At 43.8% G+C, this 12,563-nt stretch overlaps 1 protein-coding gene across 4 annotated transcripts in view; it reads right to left on the bottom strand.

Annotated features, from left to right (window-relative positions):
- The window catches only part of LOC123728800 (ABC transporter G family member 23), a 98,510-nt gene that overhangs the window by 64,119 nt on the left and 21,828 nt on the right, over window positions 1-12,563 (bottom strand). For all 4 annotated transcript variants that reach the window (XR_014381374.1, XM_082964927.1, XM_082964929.1 and 1 more), the window contains 2 exons: window positions 2,526-2,633; window positions 1,941-2,034 (listed from right to left, as the gene is read on the bottom strand). Coding sequence is in view for 3 of the 4 variants with exons in the window: in XM_082964927.1 (XP_082821053.1) it covers window positions 1,941-2,034; window positions 2,526-2,633 (202 nt within the window). In the remaining variant the exon portion in view is untranslated. The remainder of the gene's footprint in view (window positions 1-1,940; window positions 2,035-2,525; window positions 2,634-12,563) is intronic.

Below are 12,563 nucleotides of genomic sequence, written 5' to 3'. Positions count from 1 at the left end.
GATGGAATACAGTAGGCAGAAGTTATCTAAATGTCTGTCTCATGGTAACAGGTCAGAGGGGATGGAATACAGTAGGTAGAAGTTATCTAAATGTCTGTCTCATGGTAACAGGTCAGAGGGGATGGAATACAGTAGGTAGAAGTTATCTAAATGTCTGTCTCATGGTAACAGGTCAGAGGGGATGGAATACAGTAGGTAGAAGTTATCTAAATGTCTGTCTCATGGTAACAGGTCAGAGGGGATGGAATACAGTAGGTAGAAGTTATCTAAATGTCTGTCTCATGGTAACAGGTCAGAGGGGATGGAATACAGTAGGCAGAAGTTACCAGTAACCACTGATACCTCAGACACAGGGTCAGATATGTTCCATCCCTATATTGATACAGCTCTATAGGGGGTTAAAGGTTAATCTGGTCTTAGATCTGTATTGTAAAGGACATCTATTGTGCGTACCAAAAGGCACCCTATTCCCTATTTAGTGCGCTACTTTTGACCAGGGCTCATAGAGGCACATAACCAGATATACTGTGAAGACTTCCTCCTTTGGTTTTCTGTACATATTCACATTAGTTATTTACAGACAATCTACTGTATATTCTTACTGTATGTTTATTTTCACCTGCTTATGAATCAGCTCATGAATCTGTTCATGAATCTGTTCATGAATCAGTTAAGAGTACAATATGAACAAGCATATGGATCTTAAACAACCACTGTTTGCTCAAATGAAGCTCTAAGCGGATATGAACACATAAGGCATGTAAATACAGTAGTTCATGGTCCATGTGGTACAGGACCAGAACATCCCCTCAGTACTGTAGTTCATGGTCCATGTGGTACAGGACCAGAACATCACTAAGTACAGTAGTTCATGGTCCATGTGGTACAGGACCAGAACATCCCCTCAGTACTGTAGTTCATGGTCCATGTGGTACAGGACCAGAACATCCCCTCAGTACTGTAGTTCATGGTCCATGTGGTACAGGACCAGAACATCCCCTCAGTACTGTAGTTCATGGTCCATGTGGTACAGCACCAGAACATCACTAAGTACTGTAGTTCATGGTCCATGTGGTACAGAACCAGAACATCCCCTCAGTACTGTAGTTCATGTCTGTCCCCTTCACCACTCGATCACATTTAATTTCCTCACTGAGGAAAAAGGCTGCTCAGAAACAAACATCATCAGAGGAAAAGCAGGAAGAAGGTTTTACAGTAACCTAATCTGTAGATTTACAGAGCAGTAGCTCCTAGGTATTAGACTTTGAACCAGTCAGGATAGGGAATGAACACTACTAGTCTGATGGAGGACATGGTGAGGGCCATACAACTGGAATAGTGTATATAACTGGAACAGTGTGTTCTGATTGAAGACAACCAGACCATTGACGCTGTGACACACACGCAGACCCATAGTCCACCTCTCCCCCCTTTCTAAATCGGTGAAACACAGAAGAACTACAGGAACTACCAAAGGACCCATTGTTTCTCAGCAGAGGGGACCTGATAATTGCCTGCTCATAAAGTATTTGAGGAGGGCCGGTCAGTTGAGCTGTGTGTTTCCCCTTTCCTCTTATGACAACAGATAAACAAGGCACAGCGTTCACAGAGGAGCATTTGACAAAAGGACTGTGTGTGTGTGTGTGTGTGTGTGTGTGTGTGTGTGTGTGTGTGTGTGTGTGTGTGTGTGTGTGTGTGTGTGTGTGTGTGTGTGCGTGTGCGTGTGTGTGTGTGTGTGAGTGAGTGTCTTACCACATTGGCTTGCCTGGCCTCCTCTATGTAGTGTTTATCAGTAGGTAGTTGAATATCAGTAGGTAGTTGAATATCAGTAGGTAGTTATCCATGTATATAGACTGTATCTTACCACATTGGCTTGCCTGGCCTCCTCTATGTAGTGTTTATCAGTAGGTAGTTATCCATGTATATAGACTGTATCTTACCACATTGGCTTGCCTGGCCTCCTCTATGTAGTGAGTGGTGATGACGACTGATACTTTTCCAGTTTTCACAATCTCTACTAGATGCTGCCAGATCCTACAGGGACACATGACACAACTCAGTTTAAGGGCACATCCTGTTGTTCCAAATGGCACCCTATTCTCTATAAAGTGCACTACTTACCAGAGCTCTATGAGCCCTGGAAGTGCACTATATTGGGAATAGGGTGCCATTTGACACACAGCCTTAGCCTTATGACCTGCCTGGGATTACCCTGACTAGACTGATTTGGCTGGGCTTTGTAACAGAGCACTGGTACCATTACACAATCAGATTACACACCCATATACTTCCAACAGGATTTATACAGTCCTTCTGAATGAGAGACAAAATGGTTTCTGTAATGAGGGGCAGAGAGTGTGTTTGACAGGTTGAGACTGTTGGAGAGAGAGTGGTGTTCAGAAACATACATGTTATCTTCAGACTGTATATGACATTCATTATACTGGATGGAAAAGGGGAAATGTGAACCGGTGAATTATTGTAGGTTTTGTGTGTGTGTGTGTGTGTGTCTGTCCAGTACATACTTGGCTCTCAGCACAGGGTCCACCCCGACTGTGGGTTCATCCAGAATCAATAACTGGGGGTTTTGAAGTAAGGCTGCTCCCAGAGACACCCTCCGTTTCTGCCCTCCGCTGTAAACACACACACACACACACACACACACACACACACACACACACACACACACACACACACACACACACACACACACACACACACACACACACACACACACACACACACACACACACACACACACACAATGTTACTCAGTGTAGTAGGTGTGTTAGCAGGGCTGGTTAGGCAGCAAAGCAGAGAAACCCTGCAACACTAACCTTATGAGGTAGGGGGATGTTTCTTGTACTACAGGGCAACACTGGGTCCTTGTGAGGTAGGGGGATGTTTCTTGTACTACAGGGCAACACTGGGTCCTTGTGAGGTAGGGGGATGTTTCTTGTACTACAGGGCAGCACTGGGTCCTTGTGAGGTAGGGGGATGTTTCTTGTACTACAGGGCAGCACTGGGTCCTTGTGAGGTAGAGGGATGTTTCTTGTACTACAGGGCAGCACTGGGTCCTTGTGAGGTAGAGGGATGTTTCTTGTACTACAGGGCAGCACTGGGTCCTTGTGAGGTAGAGGGATGTTTCTTGTACTACAGGGCAGCACTGGGTCCTTGTGAGGTAGAGGGATGTTTCTTGTACTACAGGGCAGCACTGGGTCCTTGTGAGGTAGGGGGGATGCCGAGAGCTGGGGGCCACACCAGTGCTTTCACAGGTTCAAGGGCCAATTACACTACTATGACATAATTGGTGAGTTAGTTCAGACACATTTCTCTGGAGGCCTTGCCTTTGTACAGTCAGGATACTGGGACTGAGAGCTGTTGGTTCTGTACAGTCAGGATACTGGGACTGAGAGCTGTTGGTTCTGTACAGTCAGGATACTGGGACTGAGAGCTGTTGGTTCTGTACAGTCAGGATACTGGGACTGAGAGCTGTTGGTTCTGTACAGTCAGGATACTGGGACTGAGAGCTGTTGGTTCTGTACAGTCAGGATACTGGGACAGAGAGCTGGTGGTTCTGTACAGTCAGGATACTGGGACAGAGCTGTTGGTTCTGCTCTATGTTTGACAGTTGTATAAGATGCAACATTCTGAATCACATTAAATGCATTAATATAATGTATGACCTTCTGCAGCTGAAGTGTGTTAATTAAATGGTCACATAGAAGTTCAATACATTTTTATGATGATTTTTAAATAGGTCTAATCAAAAACACTGTAATACTATGGTTAAATGTATGGTAATAAGCCAGCATTGAGGAGTTGTTATGATTGAAGTGAGGGAGTCTTCTCTTTGGCATTGACAGCTTGACAGATGTCTGTTGCAAAAACACAGCATTTTTACAGAAGCCTGTGACACACAAACAGAAACTCACTCAGGGGGAAACTGTTTCCTTCTTTTTCTAGCCATCTTAGCCCTGGCTATAGCATACTTTGTCCCCAGATCAAAATGGGATATACTAGTGCAACTGGGGACTCAGCCATAGTCTCTAGGCACAGGTCACATGGTTTTGTGGACATGATGTAATCATGGACCTATGCTGGTTAAAAGAGAGGGAGGAGATGGAGACCCACTAACCCTTTAACCCACTAACCCTTTAACCCACTAACCCTTCAACCCACTAACCCTTCAACCCACTAACCCTTCAACCCACTAACCCTTTAACCCACTAACCCTTTAACCCACTAACCCTTCAACCCACTAACCCTTTAACCCACTAACCCTTCAACCCACTAACCCTTCAACCCACTAACCCTTCAACCCACTAACCCTTTAACCCACTAACCCTTTAACCCACTAACCCTTCAACCCACTAACCCTTTAACCCACTAACCCTTCAACCCACTAACCCTTCAACCCACTAACCCTTTAACCCACTAACCCTTCAACCCACTAACCCTTTAACCCACTAACCCTTCAACCCTTCAACCCACTAACCCTTCAACCCACTAACCCTTCAACCCACTAACCCTTTAACCCACTAACCCTTCAACCCTTCAACCCACTAACCCTTCAACCCACTAACCCTTCAACCCACTAACCCTTCAACCCACTAACCCTTTAACCCACTAACCCTTCAACCCACTAACCCTTTAACCCACTAACCCTTCAACCCACTAACCCTTTAACCCACTAACCCTTTAACCCTTCAACCCACTAACCCTTCAACCCACTAACCCTTCAACCCACTAACCCTTTAACCCACTAACCCTTTAACCCACTAACCCTTCAACCCTTCAACCCACTAACCCTTCAACCCACTAACCCTTCAACCCACTAACCCTTCAACCCACTAACCCTTCAACCCACTAACCCTTTAACCCACTAACCCTTCAACCCACTAACCCTTTAACCCACTAACCCTTTAACCCACTAACCCTTCAACCCACTAACCCTTCAACCCACTAACCCTTCAACCCACTAACCCTTTAACCCACTAACCGTTCAACCCACTAACCCTTTAACCCACTAACCCTTTAACCCACTAGCCCTTTAACCCTTTAACCCACTAACCCTTTAACCCACTAACCCTTTAACCCACTAACCCTTCAACCCACTAACCCTTTAACCCACTAACCCTTTAACCCACTAACCCTTTAACCCTTTAACCCACTAACCCTTCATCCCACTAACCCTTCAACCCACTAACCCTTTAACCCACTAACCCTTTAACCCACTAACCCTTTAACCCACTAACCCATTAACCCATTAACCCACTAACCCTTTAACCCACTAGCCCTTTAACCCTTTAACCCACTAACCCATGAACCCACTAACCCTTTAACCCACTAAACCTTTAACCGTTTAACCCACTAACCCTTTAACCCACTAACCCTTCAACCCACTAACCCTTCAACCCACTAACCCTTTAACCCACTAACCCTTCAACACACTAACCCTTTAACCCACTAACCCTTTAACGCACTAACCCTTTAACCCACTAACCCTTTAACCCACTAACCCTTTAACCCACTAACCCTTCAACCCACTAACCCTTCAACCCACTAACCCTTCAACCCACTAACCCTTTAACCCACTAACCCTTTAACCCACTAACCCATTAACCCATTAACCCACTAACCCTTTAACCCACTAGCCCTTTAACCCTTTAACCCACTAACCCATGAACCCACTAACCCTTTAACCCACTAAACCTTTAACCGTTTAACCCACTAACCCTTTAACCCACTAACCCTTCAACCCACTAACCCTTCAACCCACTAACCCTTCAACCCACTAACCCTTTAACCCACTAACCCTTTAACCCACTAACCCTTTAACCCACTAACCCTTTAACCCACTAACCCTTTAACCCACTAACCCTTCAACCCACTAACCCTTCAACCCACTAACCCTTCAACCCACTAACCCTTCAACCCACTAACCCTTTAACCCACTAACCCTTTAACCCACTAACCCTTCAACCCACTAACCCTTCAACCCACTAACCCTTCAACCCACTAACCCTTTAACCCACTAACCCTTTAACCCACTAACCCTTCAACCCACTAACCCTTCAACCCACTAACCCTTTAACCCACTAACCCTTTAACCCACTAACCCTTCAACCGTTTAACCCACAAAGGTGTGTGTGTTCTGGGGACAGCACTGATAACTCCATTCCATCTCCATAATGAGGACATGGGTCACCGCTTCTGTATTTAACCTCTCCTCGTCATGGGCAAGGGGAAACTATCCCACGCCAAATGAACGTGGACCATAACATCTTGCGGGTCGCATACGCTCTTCACAGAGGTCTGGAGTGACGCATTTAAAATGTACTATATTTCCTTAATACATCGCTTTTGGAATGTTTTATGCACCCGACTGTATAACTTCTGTTTAGATGACTGTTAGCAAGCTGGACAGAGTGAAGAGACTATAAATGACTGTTATCAAGCTGGACAGAGTGAAGAGACTATAGATGACTGTTATCAAGCTGGACAGAGTGAAGAGACTATAGATGACTGTTATCAAGCTGGACAGAGTGAAGAGACTATAGATGACTGTTATCAAGCTGGACAGAGTGAAGAGACTATAGATGACTGTTATCAGCTGGACAGAGTGAAGAGACTATAGATGACTGTTATCAAGCTGGACAGAGTGAAGAGACTATAGATGACTGTTATCAAGCTGGACAGAGTGAAGAGACTATAGATGAATGTTATCAAGCTGGACAGAGTGAAGAGACTATAGATGACTGTTATCAAGCTGGACAGAGTGAAGAGACTATAGATGACTGTTAGCAAGCTGGACAGAGTGAAGAGACTACAGATGACTGTTAGCAAGCTGGACAGAGTGAAGAGACTATAGATGACTGTTAGCAAGCTGGACAGAGTGAAGAGACTTTAGATGACTGTTAGCAAGCTGGACAGAGTGAAGAGACTACAGATGACTGTTAGCAAGCTGGACAGAGTGAAGAGACTACAGATGACTGTTAGCAAGCTGGACAGAGTGAAGAGACTACAGATGACTGTTAGCAAGCTGGACAGAGTGAAGAGACTACAGATGACTGTTATCAAGCTGGACAGAGAGTAGAGACTATAGATGACTGTTATCAAGCTGGACAGAGTGAAGAGACTATAGATGACTGTTATCAAGCTGGACAGAGTGAAGAGACTATAGATGACTGTTATCAAGCTGGACAGAGTGAAGAGACTATAGATGACTGTTATCAAGCTGGACAGAGTGAAGAGACTATAGATGACTGTTAGCAAGCGGACTGAGTGAAGAGACTACAGATGACTGTTATCAAGCTGGACAGAGTGAAGAGACTATAGATGACTGTTAGCAAACTGGATTGAGTGAAGAGACTACAGATGACTGTTATCAAGCTGGACAGAGTGAAGAGACTATAGATGACTGTTATCAAGCTGGACAGAGTGAAGAGACTATAGATGACTGTTATCAAGCTGGACAGAGTGAAGAGACTATAGATGACTGTTATCAAGCTGGACAGAGTGAAGAGACTATAGATGACTGTTATCAAGCTGGACAGAGTGAAGAGACTATAGATGACTGTTAGCAAGCGGACTGAGTGAAGAGACTACAGATGACTGTTATCAAGCTGGACAGAGTGAAGAGACTATAGATGACTGTTAGCAAACTGGATTGAGTGAAGAGACTACAGATGACTGTTAGCAAGCTGGACAGAGTGAAGAGACTATAGATGACTGTTATCAAGCTGGACAGAGTGAAGAGACTATAGATGACTGTTAGCAAGCTGGACAGAGTGAAGAGACTATAGATGACTGTTAGCAAGCTGGACAGAGTGAAGAGACTACAGATGACTGTTAGCAAGCTGGACAGAGTGAAGAGACTATAGATGACTGTTATCAAGCTGGACAGAGTGAAGAGACTTTAGATGACTGTTAGCAAGCTGGACAGAGTGAAGAGACTATAGATAACTGTTAGCAAGCTGGACAGAGTGAAGAGACTATAGATGACTGTTAGCAAGCTGGACAGAGTGAAGAGACTACAGATGACTGTTATCAAGCTGGACAGAGTGAAGAGACTACAGATGACTGTTAGCAAGCTGGACAGAGTGAAGAGACTACAGATGACTGTTATCAAGCTGGAAAGAGTGAAGAGACTACAGATGACTGTTAGCAAGCTGGACAGAGAGTAGAGACTATAGATGACTGTTATCAAGCTGGACAGAGTGAAGAGACTATAGATTACTGTTATCAAGCTGGACAGAGTGAAGAGACTATAGATGACTGTTATCAAGCTGGACAGAGTGAAGAGACTATAGATGACTGTTAGCAAGCTGGACAGAGTGAAGAGACTATAGATGACTGTTAGCAAGCTGGACAGAGTGAAGAGACTACAGATGACTGTTATCAGCTGGACAGAGTGAAGAGACTATAGATGACTGTTATCAGCTGGACAGAGTGAAGAGACTATAGATGACTGTTATCAAGCTGGACAGAGTGAAGAGACTATAGATGACTGTTATCAGCTGGACAGAGAGAAGAGACTACAGATGACTGTTAGCAAGCTGGACAGAGTGAAGAGACTATAGATGACTGTTATCAAGCTGGACAGAGTGAAGAGACTATAGATGACTGTTATCAAGCTGGATTGAGTGAAGAGACTATAGATGACTGTTATCAAGCTGGACAGAGTGAAGAGTCTATAGATGACTGTTATCAAGCTGGACAGAGTGAAGAGACTACAGATGACTGTTATCAAGCTGAATTGAGTGAAGAGACTATAGATGACTGTTATCAGCTGGACAGAGTGTAGAGACTATAGATGACTGTTATCAAGCTGGACAGAGTGAAGAGACTATAGATGACTGTTATCAAGCTGGACAGAGTGAAGAGACTATAGATGACTGTTATCAAGCTGGATTGAGTGAAGAGACTACAGATGACTGTTAGCAAGCTGGATTGAGTGAAGAGACTATAGATGACTGTTATCAGCTGGACAGAGTGTAGAGACTATAGATGACTGTTATCAAGCTGGACAGAGTATAGAGACTATAGATGACTGTTATCAAGCTGGACAGAGTGAAGAGACTATAGATGACTGTTATCAAGCTGGATTGAGTGAGGAGACTACAGATGACTGTTAGCAAGCTGGACAGAGTGAAGAGACTATAGATGACTGTTATCAAGCTGGACAGAGTGAAGAGACTATAGATGACTGTTATCAAGCTGGACAGAGTGAAGAGACTATAGATGACTGTTATCAAGCTGGACAGAGTGAAGAGACTATAGATAACTGTTATCAGCTGGACAGAGTGAAGAGACTATAGATGACTGTTAGCAAGCTGGACAGAGTGAAGAGACTATAGATGACTGTTATCAAGCTGGACAGAGTGAAGAGACTATAGATGACTGTTATCAAGCTGGACAGAGTGAAGAGACTATAGATGACTGTTAGCAAGCTGGATTGAGTGAAGAGACTACAGATGACTGTTACCAGCTGGACAGAGTGTAGAGACTATAGATGACTGTTATCAAGCTGGACAGAGTGAAGAGACTACAGATGACTGTTAGCAAGCTGGACAGAGTGAATAGACTATAGATGACTGTTATCAAGCTGGACAGAGTGAAGAGACTATAGATGACTGTTAGCAAGCTGGACAGAGTGAAGAGACTATAGATGACTGTTATCAAGCTGGACAGAGAGAAGAGACTATAGATGACTGTTAGCAAGCTGGACAGAGTGAAGAGACTATAGATGACTGTTAGCAAGCTGGACAGAGTGAAGAGACTACAGATGACTGTTATCAGCTGGACAGAGTGAAGAGACTATAGATGACTGTTATCAGCTGGACAGAGTGAAGAGACTATAGATGACTGTTATCAAGCTGGACAGAGTGAAGAGACTATAGATGACTGTTATCAAGCTGGACAGAGTGAAGAGACTACAGATGACTGTTATCAAGCTGGACAGAGTGAAGAGACTACAGATGACTGTTAGCAAGCTGGACAGAGTGAAGAGACTACAGATGACTGTTATCAAGCTGGAAAGAGTGAAGAGACTACAGATGACTGTTAGCAAGCTGGACAGAGAGTAGAGACTATAGATGACTGTTATCAAGCTGGACAGAGTGAAGAGACTATAGATTACTGTTATCAAGCTGGACAGAGTGAAGAGACTATAGATGACTGTTATCAAGCTGGACAGAGAGAAGAGACTATAGATGACTGTTAGCAAGCTGGACAGAGTGAAGAGACTATAGATGACTGTTAGCAAGCTGGACAGAGTGAAGAGACTACAGATGACTGTTATCAGCTGGACAGAGTGAAGAGACTATAGATGACTGTTATCAGCTGGACAGAGTGAAGAGACTATAGATGACTGTTATCAAGCTGGACAGAGTGAAGAGACTATAGATGACTGTTATCAGCTGGACAGAGAGAAGAGACTACAGATGACTGTTAGCAAGCTGGACAGAGTGAAGAGACTATAGATGACTGTTATCAAGCTGGACAGAGTGAAGAGACTATAGATGACTGTTATCAAGCTGGATTGAGTGAAGAGACTATAGATGACTGTTATCAAGCTGGACAGAGTGAAGAGTCTATAGATAACTGTTATCAAGCTGGACAGAGTGAAGAGACTACAGATGACTGTTATCAAGCTGGATTGAGTGAAGAGACTATAGATGACTGTTATCAGCTGGACAGAGTGTAGAGACTATAGATGACTGTTATCAAGCTGGACAGAGTGAAGAGACTATAGATGACTGTTATCAAGCTGGACAGAGTGAAGAGACTATAGATGACTATTATCAAGCTGGATTGAGTGAAGAGACTACAGATGACTGTTAGCAAGCTGGATTGAGTGAAGAGACTATAGATGACTGTTATCAGCTGGACAGAGTGTAGAGACTATAGATGACTGTTATCAAGCTGGACAGAGTATAGAGACTATAGATGACTGTTATCAAGCTGGACAGAGTGAAGAGACTATAGATGACTGTTATCAAGCTGGATTGAGTGAAGAGACTACAGATGACTGTTAGCAAGCTGGACAGAGTGAAGAGACTATAGATGACTGTTATCAAGCTGGACAGAGTGAAGAGACTATAGATGACTGTTATCAAGCTGGACAGAGTGAAGAGACTATAGATGACTGTTATCAAGCTGGACAGAGTGAAGAGACTATAGATAACTGTTATCAGCTGGACAGAGTGAAGAGACTATAGATGACTGTTAGCAAGCTGGACAGAGTGAAGAGACTATAGATGACTGTTATCAAGCTGGACAGAGTGAAGAGACTATAGATGACTGTTATCAAGCTGGACAGAGTGAAGAGACTATAGATGACTGTTAGCAAGCTGGATTGAGTGAAGAGACTACAGATGACTGTTACCAGCTGGACAGAGTGTAGAGACTATAGATGACTGTTATCAAGCTGGACAGAGTGAAGAGACTACAGATGACTGTTAGCAAGCTGGACAGAGTGAATAGACTATAGATGACTGTTATCAAGCTGGACAGAGTGAAGAGACTATAGATGACTGTTAGCAAGCTGGACAGAGTGAAGAGACTATAGATGACTGTTATCAAGCTGGACAGAGAGAAGAGACTATAGATGACTGTTAGCAAGCTGGACAGAGTGAAGAGACTATAGATGACTGTTAGCAAGCTGGACAGAGTGAAGAGACTACAGATGACTGTTATCAGCTGGACAGAGTGAAGAGACTATAGATGACTGTTATCAGCTGGACAGAGTGAAGAGACTATAGATGACTGTTATCAAGCTGGACAGAGTGAAGAGACTATAGATGACTGTTATCAAGCTGGACAGAGTGAAGAGACTATAGATAACTGTTATCAGCTGGACAGAGTGAAGAGACTATAGATGACTGTTAGCAAGCTGGACAGAGTGAAGAGACTATAGATGACTGTTATCAGCTGGACAGAGTGAAGAGACTATAGATGACTGTTAGCAAGCTGGACAGAGTGAAGAGACTATAGATGACTGTTATCAAGCTGGACAGAGTGAAGAGACTATAGATGACTGTTACCAGCTGGACAGAGTGTAGAGACTATAGATGACTGTTATCAAGCTGGACAGAGTGAAGAGACTATAGATGACTGTTATCAAGCTGGACAGAGTGAAGAGACTATAGATGACTGTTATCAGCTGGACAGAGTGTAGAGACTATAGATGACTGTTACCAGCTGGACAGAGAGAAGAGACTATAGATGACTGTTATCAATCTGGACAGAGTGAAGAGACTATAGATGACTGTTATCAGCTGGACAGAGTGTAGAGACTATAGATGACTGTTACCAGCTGGACAGAGTGTAGAGACTATAGATGACTGTTATCAGCTGGACAGAGTGAAGAGACTATAGATGACTGTTATCAAGCTGGACAGAGTGAAGAGACTATAGATGACTGTTAGCAAGCTGGACAGAGTGAAGAGACTATAGATGACTGTTATCAAGCTGGACAGAGTGAAGAGACTATAGATGACTGTTAGCAAGCTGGACAGAGTGAAGAGACTACAGATGACTGTTAGCAAGCTGGACAG

Source organism: Salmo salar, chromosome 18, assembly GCF_965601325.2.
Source record: "Salmo salar chromosome 18, fSalSal1, whole genome shotgun sequence".
In the NCBI taxonomy this organism is placed as follows: domain Eukaryota; kingdom Metazoa; phylum Chordata; class Actinopteri; order Salmoniformes; family Salmonidae; genus Salmo; species Salmo salar.
The sequence above is the reverse complement of the archived record's forward strand: the minus strand, read 5'-3'. Positions and strand labels throughout refer to the sequence as shown.